At 36.8% G+C, this 19,801-nt stretch overlaps 1 protein-coding gene across 9 annotated transcripts in view; it reads right to left on the minus strand.

The window, feature by feature from the left end:
• The window catches only part of MICU1 (mitochondrial calcium uptake 1), a 248,255-nt gene that overhangs the window by 131,978 nt on the left and 96,476 nt on the right, over positions 1-19,801 (minus strand). For 3 of the 9 annotated variants that reach the window (XM_019813250.2, XM_023240541.2, XM_045040126.1), the window contains 2 exons: positions 10,113-10,156; positions 9,335-9,508 (listed from right to left, as the gene is read on the minus strand). The exons of 2 other annotated variants lie outside the window; for them this stretch is intronic. In XM_019813250.2, the coding sequence (XP_019668809.2) occupies positions 9,335-9,508; positions 10,113-10,156 (218 nt within the window). Of the gene's footprint in view, position 1; positions 14-9,334; positions 9,509-10,112; positions 10,157-19,801 lie in introns of all 9 variants that reach the window. 4 more of the 9 variants (XM_006937861.3, XM_006937859.3, XM_003994041.4 and 1 more) reach the window with 2 other exon arrangements.

The following is a 19,801-nucleotide window of genomic DNA, read 5'->3' on the forward strand; positions in this document are numbered from 1 at the left end:
CCTGCCAGAAATCCTGATCAGAAGATGAGAAAAAGAAAAAAAAATGGACATTGTTTGATTATATGAACAAAAACTCCAAAACCAAATATACATACCACAATACCACAAAGTATTAAAACATATAAAGGACTAAATTTAGATCTGTAATAAAATAACTGAACACCTGGAAACAAGAAATGAGGAATACATAGAAATGTTTCATAGATTATCTGAGAGGTACAATAAAACAAAAAACCCCAACAACTCAACTGCTAGCCTCCCCAAAATGAAACACACAATTGCAGAAAAACTTCACAATACTATGAAAAGAAAATACATGAATAATAATGTTTCTAAAAGGGAAGGAAAACATTTCATTTTTTGTCATGTGAAGTCAAAGCATTTCTTTAATTAAGGTTTCCTAGTAAGATGTATCATGGATGTAGTATTTTAATTTTTTTTTAATGCTTATTTGTTTTTCAGAGAGAGAGAGAAAGAGAGAGAGAAGGGGGGAGGGGCAGACACACACACACACACACACACACACACACACACACACACACACAGAATCTGAAGCAGGCTCTCTAGCTTCGAGCTGCCAGCACAGAGCCCGATGCAGGGCTTGAACCCACAAACTGTGAGATTATGACTTGAGCCAAAGTCAAAGGCTTAATTGAGTCACCCAAGTGCTCCAATATTTTTAAACTTCACAGCAGATATGTTGCTTTACCACCCATATGGGCAACCAAACTCAGATTAGTAACTACTCTTAGGAAGAGTTCAGAATGACAACTCAGAAACAGGTTTCCTGAAAAATTATGTTGCACTAAATGAATTACTATTCACATTAGTGATAAAAAGCCAGCCATCATAGAGGATGGCATTTATGAGGCAGTGTAGGTTAGCTAATTTAGCTGGGCATACCACACCAAAACATCTTCATATATAAAATTGTTTTAAGGATTTTTTTTTTCAACAAATAAACTTCACTGGCTGTGAAATAAAATTTGACCCAAACTTACCACACTTTTCAAAACAAACTTAGCAGCTTGATAAAAGTTCTTGACTGTAAAATATACACTATTAGCAATTTACAAGCCTAAGGCTAGGATTGATGTGACAGAGGCTCAAAGGATTTTACAACACAGGGGTGAGATGAATCGCTGTGCACAAAGGACGGCTCAGATATGAGAAATCAAATCAGACGTCTCTCTTCAGTTCATGGACTAGCTATTTAATCCCAGCCAATTGCTCTTTAAGAGGGCACAAGGAGATTTTTATAGCTGATTTAACTGGCAAGAAAAGAAGCATGGAGAGAGCAATTATGGAGAGGATATGCTACTCTGTAGCATTTTCATACAAACTAAGAAAGGAGATAATATATATGACAGCAGCTAACTCCTTTTATAAATTGAATAAAGGGCTCAAAGTCATGGAAGTAGCTGTAACTTACAGAGCCAGACACTTTACCATATTGCCCTGATTTTACTGAGAAAGTAACTGACACTCAGAACGGTTAAATGGTCTTTTGCCCAAGGTTTTCTATCAAGTATGTGGCAGAGTCCATACATGAAAATAAGACTGTCATATCCAAAGTCACACTGTTTTCTTCATCTTGGGCTATTACACACTAAGACGTACAGCAATCCATAATATGTTTTTCAGCATACCTACAACATCTACTAATTATTTACATATAGCTGTCAAATACTTAAATGCTCAAAATGGAAATCCCTTGGAAAATATTTCAGATGCCAAAGTCAGATTTTCTCAGGGCTGTGGTGTGTCACAAAAGAACTAAAGTTGCTAATTTATGAGAAGAGAGAAAAGTGAGAAAATGATTTAAAGGTAATTTAGAGAACTCTGGATGCAAAAGAAGGAAGATGAACAAACAGACTAAAAATAAAACAGAAAACTACAAGATGCCAAAGGATTTCTTGAAATGCTGAATCAGAACTTTGGTGATGTAATTACACTCTGAACTTTTGCTTGTTTAAAGACTATGAGTGGCCTTATTCAAATGATGTTACATTTAACATACAACCAATCAATATTGAGAACAAGTTTAGTGTGTAACAAAAACATTATTTTCTCTATGACCATGAGCCAAGATCCAATTTTTCAAATATATATAACAGTGCTCACTTTAAGAGATTGTTTCAAATAAAAAGAAAAAACAGCATTTTTCACAGTGCCAGTTGGTGTTCGTGGCATAAGAGAAAATAATGGAGCAAATAAAAATGAGGTTGAAATTCTGTTTTCTAAATTTAAGTATTAAAATTTGTATACTTATTTTTCTTTCTTTAAAAACACTATGTGGTTTCCCAGGTTAAAAGTAGTTTCTAGCCGTACTTTAGCAAAGCAGGAAAAATTAACTTCAAAAAGAAAGTAAAATGTTAAGTTGCTTTGTTTTGTTTTTGCACAAATGCCATTAAGGTAATAAAATAAAATAACTACTTAACAAGAGAAATTTCTATTGACAAGTAGGTCATATAGACAAACTGCTTAGATATACAAAAGGTGGTGTACCACAGAGCTTAAGACAGTGAACTCTGAAGCCAGGCTACAAATATGGAATCCTGCCTCTCTACCACTTACTAGCTAGCTATATGATCTTAGGTTAAAAAAAAAAAAAAAAAAAAAAAAAAAGAAAGAAAAGAAAAACAAAATCGAAGGGGCACCCTGGTGGCTCAGCCGGTTAAGCGATCAACTCTTGATTTCAGCTCAGGTCATAATCTCAGTTTGTGAGATTGAGCACCGCATGGGGTTTTGCACTGACAGCAAAGAGCATGCTTGCTCTCCATCTTTGCCCCTCCCCCACTCACACTCTCTCTCCAAATAAATACATAAACTTAGAAAAAGTTAAATTTGGGAGGCACATGGGTGGCTCAGTCGGTTAAGCACCCGACTTCAGCTCAGGTCATGATCTTGTGGTTGCTGAGTTGGAGCCCCACATTGGGCTCTGGGCTGACAGCTCGGAGCCTGGAGCCTGTTTCGGATTCTGTGTCTCCCCCTCTCTCTGTTCCTCCACCTCTTGCTCTCTCTCTCTCTCTCTCTCTCTCTCTCTCTCTCTCTCAAGAATGAATAATGACTTAAAAAAAATTTTTTTTTAACGTTTATTTATTTTTGAGACAGAGAGAGACAGAGCATGAACAGGGGAGGGTCAGAGAAAGAGGGAGACACAGAATCGGAAACAGGCCTCAGGCTCTGAGCTGTCAGCACAGAGCCCGACGCGGGGCTCGAACCCACGGACCGCGAGATCATGACCTGAGCCGAAGTCGGACGCCCAACCAAAACTGAGCCACCCAGGCGCCCCTTAAAAAAAATTTTTTTTAGAAGTTAAATTTTTATGTAGCTCCTTATTTGTAAAATGATAATAAAAGTAGTAAGTTATCTAAATGAGTGGCTGTGTGGATTTATATGTAAGCACTTAAAAAAAGCATGTAGCACATAATAAACACTCAAAAAGTCTCAACTATTCTTCTTTTTCATATAGCTATTATTGATAATTCCTGTGGGAGACAAATAGAGTCAAGTATTTTTCATTTAGAGAGTTTACTTTATTATTATTCTTTTAAGATTTTATTTTTAAGTTATCTCTGCACTCAGTGGGGGCTTGAACTCAGGAGCCTGAGATCAAGAGTCGCACAGCTCTTCTGACTGACCAAGGCAGGTGCCCCTAGTGAGTTTACTTTAAATTGCAAAAATAAACCGGTGACAACTAATGAGCGAATATGTTAATGTGGTTTTTAAAAGGGGCTCAGTCTTCACCCCTAAAATAAGTATTGTGGCTTTGAAATATTTGTGAGGAGCTTCAGTCTCCCAGGAATTGAAATACAGGTTCTCTGCAATCTGAAAGTTTGCTTCATACTACTTCTCTTTTACGAAAAACTGCACTAGTAAACTGCTTTCCCCGACTGAAAAAAATTCAGAGAGGATTTTTGCTCCTATGAAATGGTAATAGTTTCTTTATGCCAAGTCAGCTTAATGAAAGCTTTCATAGGAATGTTCTACTTCTAGAGAGTGGGGGAAACCTGTGCACTCTCAGAACCTGCTATGCTTTTTTAAAAGAATTTCCCTATTAAAAGAGAACACAGGTGACACACTCTAAAGATGGGATTGGTAGGACAAATAACATAGATTTAAAAAAACATGAAGCAAAACCAATAAAATTCTTTCTATATATTTGTATTTATTAATAAAAAAACCTGAACAAATATATCAATTCACCAAGAAATCACCAAGAAACTTGACTAGTTTCAAGTCTTTGGAAGCCAAGAGAGAGAGAGAGAGAGATGTGCCTAATTCACAATGCAGAATTCATAGCATCATAACCTGCTATATAAATTTGAGCAGAATTAAAGCAGTTCAAATGAATGTGAGAAGATTCATCAAACTCTTGTCCCATGGGAATTTCAGTCCCTCCCCTCTCCTAGTTTACATTTCCTTGATCTGCAGAACATTTCACTCTTAGAAGACAGGAAACTCCTTACATAACTTACTATGCATGTCAAGAAGTTATACTATCCTTGCTGTACTCCAGACGAATCTCTTATCTATGATATGAAGTAAATAAACAACTCAAATAAAGCACTAGGAATATTATGCTACAGGAAAATATGTGCCCACATTCCACTTAGGAAACCAAGACTTTCCCCTAAAGGGAATGGTATTTTAAAGTTCATTTATCAATATATTTTAAAGGACTTTTACCTAGTAAGCAATTAAAAGCACTGGTTATATTAAAGCTTTGCTTTTTTTTAAAGTTTATTTATTTTTGCGAGAGAGCATATACATTTGCTCACATGCATGAGCAGGGGAGGGGCAGAGAGAGAGGGAGAGAGAGTCCTAAGTAGGATTCTTTGAGGTCACAGTGCAGAACCCAACGCAGGGCTTGAACTCATGAATGACGATACCATGACCTAACCCAAAATCAAGAGCCAGATGCTTAGCAACTGAGTCACCCAGGCACCCCTAAAGCTTTGATTTTTAATTATGGCTCCTATCTTTTTTATCTTCTGATAATTTTTTTTCTGTTATTAACACTGTAATCAGTCCTTTCCTTTCTAGGCTTTGACCATACTTTTATCTCTTTCACTTGAATGGGGACAATGTCAATTTTTTTTTTTTTGGCAATGTCATTTTAATTTGATGTAAAATACTTTTCTGTTCCATGTGTACAAATATTCTTGTAGGTATCATAACAGAGATAGAAATAAAACACATATTAACTCTTTACTCCAAACTAGAGAGATTCTAAGGGGACTATAATTACAAATAATGAAAAATGCAGTCCAGAGGCATGCTTCCTGAAATGTTCAGGGAGTAGTTGGGGGACAAGGGAACTTGATAGGGAAGGAAGAATAAAAAATCTATATTCTGAAAAAGAAATACATGGTGGAATGATAACAATGAACAATTTAGTTTCAAAGGGCAATTCATTGTTATTTAAAAAAAGAGTATAAACTTCATAAAGTTTTTAGAAGAGAGAAGAAAATTATGCCAAAACTCTAGAGATATTCTTTGCCTAGGAAACAATTTTACTTAAGTAACTATTCAGTTTTCTATCATAACTTAAAAAAAAAAATATGGTGGTGTTTGCTCACGAGAAAGTTGTCTATTACATACAATAGGAACAGAAACTACAAAACAATTTCTACCTTTGATATGCTGGAAAAAAGGAGGGGGTAAGAGAAAGAGGAAAATAAAGGGTAACACCACTTCAGCCAAACCAATAAAAAACAACTAAATCATTAAATGAAAGAAATATTTGACGATTTTGTAATATAAAGTCTCAATTTAGAAATGATGCTTCATTTTATAGACCAATTATTATGTGATTAAAAAAATTAAATCCAGAAAAAATATAGTTTCATTAAAGAAATAATCTAAAATTCATGAAGTAACTGCATTAACAAGTCACAAGGAGAATGCATGTACATTGCAGGGGGAGGGTACATTTTTTAAATCTATGATATCTCACACTAAAACAAAAGCCAGACTATATTTTGTATTACCATCTGTATAATAGTCCGAATACACTATAGTGATTTTCAAATATCCTTTATGAGAAAATCTAAACTTTCAAACTGTGAGGCTTTTGAACTCTTAAAACCTAGTTTGAATGTCTTTTAAAATATCACTTATCTACAACACATATTCTTAAAACGAAGGGACATTGACTATAGCTTCTTTATACAAGGCCTGTATTAGTAGATAGTTTTGAAGTGCAGAAATCATGCAAGTGCCAATAATAATGTATTTCTATGACTTTTCTACAAAGGAAACTGCTACTAAGAGTAAAGGATTAGTGTGCATTAACATTAGGTAGTGCTGAGGTCTGGAAAAAGATCCTCCCCCAAATTCAAAAGCTGCTTAACCAAATTCTGTTTCACTATCAGTTGAAACAGGAATGTTTCCTTTATTTCTTAAGGGCATTTACTAGTTAAACAGGAGTAGAAAAGGAGATAGGCACCAAAGCAAGAAATAACTATCCAATTATTTCTCATGATCATTTTGGCCTTCTTTTTACTTTGCATCTGGAGGTTGTATGAAATTCAAGCACAAATGAGAATACACCCCCCAAAATGATACTGTTTCTATATTTGTTTTTGCTTTTAGGGACAAAAAGGCCCAAGCGCAATTCAATTAAAAGACAATAAAATAAGGCAGTGTTTCTTACTTGTCAAATGATGTACTTTTATTAAATGGTATGTTAAAAGTTAAAACAATGGGGGGGGCACAGATAAGAAGATGGGAGTAAATCCTTCTCTAAGTATTCATAACTAGTTTCTCTCCCAAGTTAAAAAAGAGAAAGAGTCCCATTTAAAAATCAAAGCAAGTTTAAAAGGAAATTCCTCTAGGGTATTAGCTTTGTACTAAATCTGTGGCCATCTGCATTAAATTTACTGTAATTACTATATAAATCTGTTTTTTTCAAGAGGAAATTGTCTTAGGATTTATATCCTCTGGAAACTGCTACTTAAGAGTTAAGATATTCTGACTGAGAGAATAAGAGACGTGAAGATCTAAAGGAAAAGAATAAGATCAACAGTTGAATGAGCATTGATCTTTATCATAAATATCAAGTGAAGGACTTCACACATGGCAAAAATCCCTGGGAAAACTTCTAAAGTGCTTAAACACTGTATGAATGTTGTATTCCTCATTACGCAAAGTTAAAAATTTTTTTATGTTTATTTATTTTTGAGAGACAGAACGTACACGGGGGAAGGGCAAAGAGAGAGGGAGACACAGAATCTGAAAGCACTCTCCAGGCTCTGAGCTGTCATCAGAGCCTGACGCGGGGCTCAAACTCACACCATCGAGATCATGACCTGAGCCAAAGTCCGATGCTTAACTGACTGAGACACCCAGGCGCCTCCCCCTTTTTTTAAAATTTTGTTTTATGTTTATTTATTTTTGAGAGACAGAGAGAGAGGCCCTCATTATGCAAGGTTTAAAAACACAGAAAATACTTTCTTAAACTTCATATGAAATAAAAGACCATTCATAAAGACATAAACTAGAGGTGAACTCAGTTTAAAAATCCTATTTAAGAAGCATAACTTTCATTCCAAAACTAGACCTTCAGGATATATTTGATGAAAATTAATACAGTATTTAAATGAAGTACCTGGCAAAGGGATTAAATATGCATATCACAACATAGATGAAAGGGAATTCTGTGTGCTCTTGGCTAGGGGAGAAGCTGGCAGGCTCAGTTCTACACCCCCTACATGAGTATGCCATTCTTCTATTCTCTTTTAGAACCGGTTCCCCTGGTACCATAAAGCCAACTTTCACATGCCTGAATTTCATAAAGTCATACTTTCAAACATTACACACTGAGATCCCTAAATCTTGCCTTTCCTACTCCCATTTCAGAATGTGATACTTCAGAGCACAAACATTTGCACTACAATGTGTCAACAAAGTCTGCCTTCCAAACCAAGAAGTACTGCCATTTTTGTCTCTAGAGCAAGGTGGGCACTCACATACTTGAATGTTGTACTGCAGTTTACTTTAGTTGCTTTATAAAAATAAGTGGAAATCAGAAAAATGCAAATGACACTAATGATAGGAAATGTAGAGCTCATCAATTTAATATGGTTGAGGGGCGCCTGGGTGGCTCAGTCGGTTAAGTGTCCGACTTCAGCTCAGGTCATGATCTTATGGTTCACGAGTTCGAGCCCTGCGTCGGGCTCTGTGCTGACAGCTCGGAGCCTGGAGCCTGCTTCGGACTCTGTGTCTCCCTCTCTCTCTGACCCTCCCCCCATTCATGCTCTGTCTCTCTCTGTCTCAAAAATAAATGTGTTAAAAAAATTTAAAAAAAAAAAAATAATAATATGGTTGAAACAAAGGGGGAGCTTATTGGTCATGCCCAAAGCTACAGATTTCTAGCATCAAGTAGACAGTTACGGGCTGAAATGAAAAAAACTAAAGAGTGTGTGTGAAATATGAATGACCACTAGGGATTTTATATTTGGGAGATCTCTAGGAATGGAAATTCCCCTATAATATGTAAACTTGCTATTCAACTTGCACATATTCAACTTCTTTATCTGTTTTCAGGTTTACACACACACACACACACACACACACACACACACACACACACACACACACTAGAGGACAGAATTCTCGTGCTACTCTGGATGCCTTCAGTGACCAAAAACTGTGATTTGTTAAACTGCTTTTGTTATAAAATATTACTGACTTAATGACTCATATCTCCAAGGAATATGTGATTTGACTAGCTGACTTTTCCAAGTCATCCAATATTTATTGGTCACATCCTGTATGCCAGACATCTGCTGGACTCTGAGTGACACAAAGACAGATAAGACAGGGACCTGACTTGCCACAGACTCTGAAATCAGACCCTGACATCAGTGCCTGTAGTAATGGATACAGTACTTGATTATATATGAAGTGGAGACACCAAGGATCACCTTGGAGTGGATTATATATGAAGTGGAGACACCAAGAGGGAAGATGTAGCTGTCCTAAAGCAGAGCCAGGGCTCTGAACCTGTCTCCTAACATTCTAGTTCAATGCTCTTTTTGATCATTCTTTCTTTTAGAATATGTGACTTTAAAAAGAAGATACCTACAGAGGGAGGCATGGGGCTACCTGAATGCGACAGGTAATTGTTAGGCTGGAAGTCTTGACTAATATCTCAGCCCTGAAGGTGACCACTCATTCTCTCCACTTGTGCAAAAGACCTTAGCATTTGTATCTTCACCTTACAAGTATATAGAGATTTATGTAATAATGCAGGATTGACACAACCTGCAAGATCAGTTTCTACTAACCCTGACCTCCACCCATTTAGACCCTCTTGTAATCCTGCCTTTTCCAGCCACTGCATGATTATCCTTCTGATTTCCTTCTCTTTAAGCTTTGTAAAGCCATCCCGGGCTCTCTCTTCTTTCTGATGTGCTTTCTTCCTCCTCTTTAAAATTGACTTTTTACTTTTCTTTCTGACCCTGTGTAATATTTTCTTTTTCTTTTTGTAGAAGTCAGCCTGAAAGGGAAAAACATGTTTAACTGACTGCTTTGAGATAATAAAATTGAAAGTTTTGTTTTCTATATTTAAGAATAATTTATTATGCGGTTTATTTGCGCATAAAATAAAGAATTGAAAGTAAGTATAATGAAAATGTATATGTAAATTTGGGGTGGTCTTCATAATCATTATAAAAGCATGAGTAAAGACTTGTATAATTTTCTAGTTAGGATTATTGCCATAGAGTATCATAGTTTGAAGAAGGTCAAATCAAATAAGTGTTTTTACAAGAAATGCAAATGTAGTATTGGGGGGCTTGTTAAACTTCATGACGGCAATTGAATTAAAATGCAAATCTCCACCTACACTGAATTAGCCTTTATTATATACAGCAGGCTCCCTATGAGTGCTACCTTACACGGAAAAATGTAGAAAAACCTTCTGCTTGATTTTTTTCTGTAGAAGTATATGAAGGCACTTACAGGCCTTCCAACCTAAGAAATATGCTCTTTTGGTAAGATAAACAAGCATTCAGAAATTTCTCACAAATAATTCTAGAGGAACTTAAAAATATTATTAGTAAACAACAGGATATATATGTTAAGTGTCATAGCTTGCTCACCTTCCCATCAAAGCGTTTTATTATATATTGATCCAGACCCAAGTCTGTAAAAGAGGAAAAAACAATATTTAATCAATGATTATAACTCAAGTAAAACATATGAAATGACAGCTGTCTGTCATTTCTAGTCATTCAATTATATATACTAGATGGCTTAGCCACATTATTCAAAGGCTATGGGAATAAAGAAATTTTTCCACTTTCAGACTCGAAGTTTAAGTGCTAAAAGATCCAACCTTTATTTTACACATGAGAAAGTAAGGCTCTGAGAAGATAGAGTATAAAAGTTCATGTGCAAACCTGTTCATCAGTAGAGCCAAACTAGAACCCTAGACTCTTTCAAGGGTGGGCTGTTTTCATTACATCAATGTACTATATTACCTTTAAATCAGGTGAAGGATATCAGTTTAATCTGAATGCATACATTTTTTTGTATCAAGTTAAAGAGAGAATAGTATAACAAACTAAATTTTGCAACATGCCTAACGAGATACAAATAGACCATCTTAATATTACCTTAAAAAAAAAGTTTGTTTATTTATTTATTTTGAGAGGGAGAGAGAGCGAGGGAGGGGTAGAGAGAGAGAGAGAGGGAGAAACAGAATTCCAAGCAGGCTCTGCACTGTCAGTGCAGAGCCCAACTTGGGGCTCAATCTCACAAACTGTGAGATCATGACTTGAGGTGGAATCAAGAGGTGGATGCTTAACTGACTGAGCCACCCAGACTCATTACCTCTTATCTATTTATTTATTAACTAACATTACCTCTTATCTATCTATTTATTTATTTTTAAAGTTTTATTTATTTTTTTTAAGTTTATTTATTTTGAGAGAGAGTGTGGGAGGGGCAGAGAGAGAGGAGAAGAGACAGAATCCCAAGCAGGCTCCACACTTTGAGCTCAGAACCTGATGCGGGGCTCAAACCCACGAACCACAAGATTGTGACCTGAGCCAAAGCTGGAAGCCCAACTGACTGAGTCACCCAGGCATCCCCCAGGCATCCCCCTGAGCCATCCTATTCATTTAATTTGAGAGAGAAAGACGGTGCAGCGGAGGGACAGAGAGGGAAGAGAGAATCCCGAGCAGACTCCGTGCTGTCAGTGCAGAGCCCAAGGTGGGGCTAGATCTCACAAACCGTGAAATCATGACCTGAACCAAAATCAAGAGTTGGACACTTAATCAACTGAGCCACCCAGGCATCCCCCTAATATTACCTTTTATTCATTCATTCATTCATTTATTTTTTTTCAACACTCATTCACTTTTGAGAGACAGAGCGAGACAGAGCACAAGCAGGGAAGGGGCAGAGAGAGACAGAGACACAGAATCTAAAGCAGGCCCAGGCTCCGAGCTGTCAGCACAGAGCCTGACGAGGGGCTCGAACTCACGGACAGTGAGATCATGACCTGAGCTGAAGTCGGACGCCCAACTGACTGAACCACCCAGGTGCCCCTCTAATATTACCTTTTAAAGTTGGGTTAAGTGGGGCACCTGGGTGGCTCAGTCGGTTGAGCATCCGACTTCAGCTCAGGTCATGATCTCACGGTCTGTGGCTTCGAGCCCCGTGTCGGGCTCTGTGCTGACAGCGCAGAGCCTGGAGCCTGCTTCCGATCCTGTGTGTCCCTCTCTCTCTGCCCCTCCCCCGCTCTCACTTTGTCTCACTCTGTCTCTCAAAAATAAATAAATGTAAAAAAAAAAAAAATTAAAAAAAATAAAGTTGGGTTAAGTAACAAATATTTTCTTTGGAAAAGCTGAACATCAGATTCTAAGCACTGTAAAAGATATAAGTAATTAAGTATCCTTAAGGCCAGGGATTATTTGTCTTTGCCCACTGCTTTATCCCAGTGCTTGGCATAGTGCTTGATCAATAAACACCTATAAAAAAATTAATCGGGGGGGGGGGGCCTGAGTGGCTCAGTTGGTTAAGCATCCGACTCTTGATGTCAGCTCAGGTCATGATCTCACATTTCGTGAGTTCAAGCCCCACATCAGGTTCTATGCTGAGAGTGGCAGAGCCTTCTTAGGATTCTTTCTCACTCCCTCTCTCTCTGCCACTCCCCCACTTGTGCTCTTTTTTTCTTTTACAATAAATAAACTTAAAAAGAAATTAATGAGTAGGATATAATCCCTGCCTTGAAGAGTCACAATTTAGTCAGGAAGGCATATGCATATAATAATTAACATTACAAGGGAGCATATAACTAGTTCAATAAGGGGGTGCTGTCGGGTGTTTACAGTGGAGAAATCAGTTAATAAGTACACTTGTTTTTCATGCATAATTACTCAGTTCTTTTCTTTCAGTTCTCACTATATTCATACTAGTTCAGGTCCTTATCTCATTACATCCACAGTATTACAATGAACAGATTGTCACTGCTCCCAGAGGAAGCTTTTTGCATTTCTGCTTCTATGCTTTTGGTTCCACATTTTCTTTATCTTAAATGCACTTTGGGGCGCCTGGGTGGCGCAGTCGGTTGAGCGTCCGACTTCAGCCAGGTCACGATCTCGTGGTCCGTGAGTTCGAGCCCCGCGTCAGGCTCTGGGCTGATGGCTCAGAGCCTGGAGCCTGTTTCCGATTCTGTGTCTCCCTCTCTCTCTGCCCCTCCCCCGTTCATGCTTTGTCTCTCTCTGTCCCAAAAATAAATAAACGTTAAATGCACTTTACTTCTAGAAGCTTGTCCTGAAAAAAAAAAATAAACCACTGACTGCAAAACAAAGAGGTAAGTCAGGAAACAGAAGGAAATTTTTTTTTTAAAGAAAATCTAATTTGAAACTTTACAGACACTCAAGAAGGTAACACAGTCATAAAAGTAGAATACACTTGGGGTGCCTGGGTGGCTCAGTTGGTTGGGCGTCCCTTAGGCTCGGGTCATGATCTCACAGTCTGTGAGTTCAGGCCCCACGTCAGGCTCTGCGCTGACAGCTCAGAGACTGGAGCCTACTTCAGATTCTGTCACCCTCTCTCTCTATCCCTCCCCCACTCACACTCTCTCTCTCTCAAAAATAAAATAAAAACATAAAAAAAATTTTTTTTTTAAAAGTAGAATGCACTTCTATGATAAAAGAACAGAGAACAAGAAAGAGTTGTAGACAGTTAACACTATGTTTGCCTATCTCCTCCTATATTTAAAATTTTTTTTTTCAACTTTTATTTTTATTTTTGGGACAGAGAGAGAGAGAGAGAGAGAGCATGAACGGGGGAGGGGCAGAGAGAGAGGGAGACACAGAATTGGAAACAGGCTCCAGGCTCTGAGCCATCAGCCCAGAGCCCGATGCGGGGCTCGAACTCACGGACCGCGAGATCGTGACCTGGCTGAAGTCGGTCGCTTAACCGACTGCGCCACCCAGGCGCCCCAATCTCCTCCTATATTTTAATAAACTGTCAAAAGATCAGGATAAGGTTTCCTCCCAGGACCACTGCCAAAAAGAAAAACAGAGACTCAATACTAGAAGTCTAATATCATACAAGACCTTCTCTCATTCAGAAATGGGGAGGAATTCTTTTCTGTTTTTTCAATATATGAAATTTATTGTCAAATTGGTTTCCATACAACACCCAATGCTCATCCCAAAAGGTGCCCTCCTCAATACCCATCACCCAACCCCCATCAACCCTCAGTTTGTTCTCAGTTTTTAAGAGTCTCTTGGGGTGCCTGGGTGGCTCAGTCGGTTAAGCGTCCGACTTCGGCTCAGGTCATGATCTCACAGCTCGTGAGTTCGAGCCCCGCATCGGGCTCTGTGCTGACAGCTCAGAGCCTGAGGCCTGCTTCACATTCTGTGTCTCCCTCTCTCTCTGCCCCTTCCCTGCTCATGCTGTGTCTCTCTCTGTCTCAAAAAAAAAATAAACATTTAAAAAAAAAATTAAAAAAAGAGTCTCTTATGCTTTGGCTTTCTCCCTCTCTAACCTCTTTTTTTTTTTCTTCCCCTCCCCCATGGGTTTCTGTTAAGTTTCTCAGGATCCACATAAGAGTGAAAACATATGGTATTGTCTTTTCTCTGTATGGCTTATTTCACTTAGCATAACACTCTCCAGTTCCATCCACGTTGCTACAAAAGGCCATATTTAATTCTTTCTCATTGCCATGTAGTATTCCATTGTGTATATAAACCACAATTTCTTTATCCATTCGTTAGTTGATGGACATTTAGGCTCTTTCCATAATTTGGCTATTGTTGAGAGTGCTGCCAGAAATAGGGAGGAATTAAAAAAAAAGAAAAAAAAAGAAATAGGAAATAATTCAAAAAGCATTAGCAGAAAATTTCTCAGAGCTGAACAGTGACACAAACTAGGGCTTACCAAGTGTTCTAAGCAAAATGAACGAAAACTACCTACAATTCAGTGTATGCTTTTGAAAGTTCAGAATACCGAGAATAGGAAAATCCTAAGACTTTCCAGAAAAAACCTTCTTGGTCCTTTATAAAAGAATAAGAATCAGATTAGAATCAGGTAACTCATGAGTAAACTTGCTACATCAACTAAGGGAAACATATGCTTACTAATAATTAGAGCAGCACTGTCCAACAGAAATATAATGTGAGCAACAAATGTGAGCCACATGCATAACTTAATCTAACAGTCACCTTTAAAATAATAAAAAGAAACAGGTCAAATTAATTTTAATAATTTACTTTGTTAAACAAAATATATTTGATAGCATCATTTCAACATGTAATCAATATAAAAATTATGAAGTATTTTTCTTTTTTATACTGTTTTTAAAATCTCATGCATATTTTATAATTTTAACATATCTCGATTCAAACTAGCCACATTTCAAATTATTATAGTAATAGTATAGTAAATTATTATAGTAATTACTATAGTAATATAGTAATTCAAAGTATTATAGTAATAGTATAGTAATATAGTATTACATATTTAGTGTACTAAAAGAACTAAAAAGTTAACTTAAAATTTAAAAAGTGATTGCATATGTGACATGGACTGGGAGGGTGGAGAAAATGGAACAGATTTGTGTTTTCACTGAATGCTCTGTTATAGTTTGGAAAATGTTTTCCCATGTGCATTTGCAAAAAAAGGAGGTGTGTGTAAGGACAGCCTGGCACATACTGAGAATTCCTGTCATTTATAAGCAAATACAGACATAAAGTAGGCCAAAAGACTAATACATTTAAGATGAAAAAAACATTAAGATGATTATTTTGTCTGTTATATTTAGATTTCTTTACCTATCAAATGAAGCAGATGGACAGATTAGATCAGTTCTTAAATGGCTGGGGTAGAGTATGGGAAATGCGGATGGATGAAAATTCAAGCTATTCTTCCTACTACTCTAGAGATTCTGTTAGGTCCATTTACCGGCGGGGGGGCAGGGGGAGGGGGAGGAAGAGTATGGAGAATGAAGGCAGAAACACAGCATGCGTAGTAGGAAAATGATACTCAAGTGACTTCCATACAAAATGGTTCCCTTACATTTCTCCACCTTCATTCTTTGAGTCCCAGCTTAAAAACACTGGACACTATGCTATTCTCCCTAAGGGGCTTCCTATGATTCTTAGACTTTTATTCAAAGAAATTTCAAAGCCATTTAATGTTCATAGTGTGATGTAAACACACTTAACCTTGTTGTTAATGAGAAAGCTGAAGCCCAGAAAGATTAAATGATGGCTTTCTGATTTTGTCCAAAAACCTTTTAACTGTGGCAGTTGCTTCTCTTCTTGAGTCTACACCAAATATAATACAAACGTGCAAGAAATACTATAAGAATACTCTCAGTTCAGGGGCACCTGGGTAGCTCAGTCGTTAAGCATCAGCTCAGGTCATGATTTCGTGGTTTGTGAGTTCGAGCCTGGCATCGGGCTCTGCGCTGACAATGCAGAGCCTGCTGAGGATCCTCTGTCTCCCTCTCTCTCTGCCCCTCCCCTATTCACACTCTGTCTCTCTCTCTCTCTCAAAAATTAATAAACAACAACAAAAATAATACTCTCAGTTTAAGCCTCAGAGTGAACAGTTAAAAGACCTGTTTTAAAGAAGACAGCAACTCCTTCTGTCAAAAGACAAAAGTGAAACTAAATCAAATAGATCATTTCAAGCTCAATAAATTAGAGCTTGGTAAACGAAAACTCTGAATAATTATAGTTAAGAAGTCTCAGCTATCTCCCCCAAATTTAAAGATTTGTTTTTCAATATTTGCAATTACCCCAAAAATTTATTAAAATGATTATATTTTTCAGTAACACAAACTAACATAGGGCAGAAAAGTATAGTTCTAGTTCATTAGATATGTGACCTATTTATTGTACTGTAGTCACTTGATTTTATCTTCTGTCTTAATAATCATTGTAATAAGTTATAACCTACTAAGCATTTTTATAGGTCCTATACTACATGCTTTCCATGTATATATATACACACATATATGTAAATTTTAATTTTCTTACCCCTACAAATTAGTTGCTATGATCTCAATTTTACAAATAAGAATATTAAGATTTAGAGATGTTAAATAATTTGCCTAAGATGACACATCTACATTTCTACTTTCTTCCAATAATCTTCATTTATTCTTGGTAACTCCTTAAACTCTTCTGGTGGCTATTCTGCCTGTACCCTAAATATATGTACTTTTTAGAATATCCTCCTTGGATACCATCTCTTCTCATTTTATGGGTTTGTCTTCAGTTATTTCATTACAGATTCAAGATGCCTAGTAAACCCAAAACAAGGTACATTAAAAAAAAAAAAAAATCAAACTTCTGAAAACCAAAGTCAAAGAAAAAATTCTCCAAGGCAGCCAGTTTAAAGTGCTAAAAGACGGGTGCCTGGGTGGCTCATTCTGACTTCAGCTCAGGTCATGATCTCACAGTTTGTGAGTTTGAGCCCCACATGGGGCTCTGTACTGACAGCTCAGAGCCTGGAGCCTGCTTCAGATTTTGTGTCTCCTTCTCTGTCTCTGCCCCTCCCCTGCTCATTCTCTCCTTCTCTCTCTCAAACAATAAACATTAAAAAAACATAAAGTGCTAAAAGAATTTCAACCCAGAATTCTTTATCTAGTGAAAATATTCTTTAAAAATGAGGACAAAATAAAAATGTTCTCAGATGAAGGTAAACAGAATTCACCACCAGCAGACCTGCTCTACAACACATTCTATCTTTCAAGGGGGGAGGAAATGATATCAGAGGGAAATTGGAAATTTAAGAAATAAAGAGCAATAGGAATGGTTAATATTTAGATACATATAACAGACCATTTTTTCCTCTTAAGTTCTTTATGTATGACAGCTGAAATGAAAACAACGTCTGGTGGAGTTTTCAATGTATGTAGCTGTAATACATATGATGCTATATCATAAATTAGGGAAGGACCTATATAGTGGTAAGATATCTATATTCCATTTGAAGCAGTAAAATATAAATTCTCAGTTAACTGTGAAAAGTTAATTATGCATATTATAATCTCTACAGCAACCACTACATTTAAGATATACAAAGAAATACAGTCAAAAACCCAAAATCAAAAATTTTTTAAAGTCTTCAAGTAATCCAAAAAGGAAGCAAGGAAGGGGTAAAGAACATTTAAAAAGATGGAAAAAAAAGAGAAAACAAATAATAAAATGGTAGACTTAAATCCAAACATATGAAAAATTACATTAAATACAAATCATCTGAACACACAATGAAAAGGTAGAAACTATCACACTGGATAAAAAATAAGACCCAACTGTATGTTGTCTACAAGACATTCATTTTAAAGATACTGATATATTTAGGTAGATTAAAAGTAAGAGGATAGAAAAAGATATATCATGAAAAATGAATCAAAATAAGGAGGTCTACATAAATAGGATACTATGTAGACTTTGCAGCAAAAAAAATATTAGCATAAAGGTCAGTTACATAATGATAATTGGGTCAATTCATGAAGAAGACAGAATAATACATTTTAAACATGTATGCACCTAATAAGAGTTTCAAAATATTTGAAGCAAATACTGATAAAACCGAAAGGATGATAGACAAACCCACAATTAAAGTTGATCAACACCCTTCTCTCAATAACTGACAGAGTTTAGACAGATAATCAATACAAAACAGAAGATACTGGGGCGCATGGGTGGCTCAGTTGGTTAAGCGGCCGACTTCGGCTCAGGTCATGATCTTGCAGTCCGTGAGTTCGAGCCCCGTGTCAGGCTCTGTGCTGACAGCTCAGAGCCTGGAGCCTGTTTCAGATTCTGTGTCTCCCTCTCTCTGACCCTCCCCTGTTCATGCTCTGTCTCTCCCTGTCTCAAAAATAAATAAAACGTTAAAAAAAAATTAAAAAAAAAACCCAGAAGATACTAAGCATATCAGTAGTGGCCTGGGACCTAGGAGGTAGGAAAAAACAGGAAGGAAGAATTACGAATGTGTATGAAGAAACTTTTGGGAGTGATGAATATGTTCATTATACTGATTATGCTGATGATGGTTTCACTAGTACCTACATGGGACTAGTATATCAACACTCATCAAATACTTTAAATATATGCTACTTATCCTATGTTAATTACATCTCAATAAAGTAGTTAAAAAGAAACAGTACAAACCATCAAGGAAAACACAACTACATTTGAAAATGCCAGCAACTTCTGTATACTAAAAACTATCAGAAACAAAATAAAAAGACAAGCCATAGACTAGAAGATATCTGCAAGATATATATGACAGCTTTCAACAGAGAATATATAAAGGACTTCTACTAATAAAAAAATCAAATAGAAAAGTGAGTAAAGAAGATAAATAATTCATAGAATGGCAATATGAGTAGCCAATAAATATTTGGAGATGATAAGCCTCACTAGTTGCTAGTGAAATGCAAAATAAAACCACAAGGATTTAATAATTCATTCTAATCAGTTTGCTAAAAAATTAAGTCTATCAATACCAAGTGTTAACAGGAATGCAGAAGAGAAAACCCATACATTCTTGGAGAATATGTAAATTATTACATCTAGTCTGGAAACCAGCGTGGCAATGTTTAGAAAATTTGAAGAGGAATGTATCCCAGAGGCCAGCAAGTCTACTTCCAGGTATATGTTGAAAATAACTTCTTGCAAATATGCACAAGGGCACAAATGGAAGAAGGTTCATTGTGGTACAGTTTGTAATAGTAAAAAACACTGGCATACTACAGTTCTCAAATATTCACTTTCTTTCTCTTGACCTCCAGGGACAATCCAATGACTTTGGGCTCAGCCACATGACCTGCTTTGGCCAATGGGATATTAGCAGTATGACATAAGAGATCCTTCAAATGGACTTCTGAGGTTGGCTTGCTTTCTTGCACCTCTGCCAGTACTGTAAGAGGAATATATTCTGGATAGCCCAGTGGTCTAAAAAGGATGAGAAACATATAGAGCAGCCTGACAAATTTGCTGACAAAACCATGAAACAGAGATGCCCTTGCTTAGATGAACCAAACCTGAGCCTACGTACAGAGCCAGACCAGTGGGGATCAGCAGAGTCTACCTCACATGGCCTGCAGATGCAGAAGCTAGATAAATGCTCACTGCTTTATGCCACTCACTTTTTGTGGTGGGTTGTTACACAGCAACAGATGACTAACAAAACTGGAAATAAGTTAAATGTTCATCTACATGAAAATGGATAAATTAAATACTGACATATTTATACAAATGATAAACTATACAGCAGTGAAAATAAGAGAACAACAGCTACATGGATCAACAAA

This window comes from Felis catus, chromosome D2 (assembly GCF_018350175.1).
Source record: "Felis catus isolate Fca126 chromosome D2, F.catus_Fca126_mat1.0, whole genome shotgun sequence".
Taxonomy (NCBI): domain Eukaryota; kingdom Metazoa; phylum Chordata; class Mammalia; order Carnivora; family Felidae; genus Felis; species Felis catus.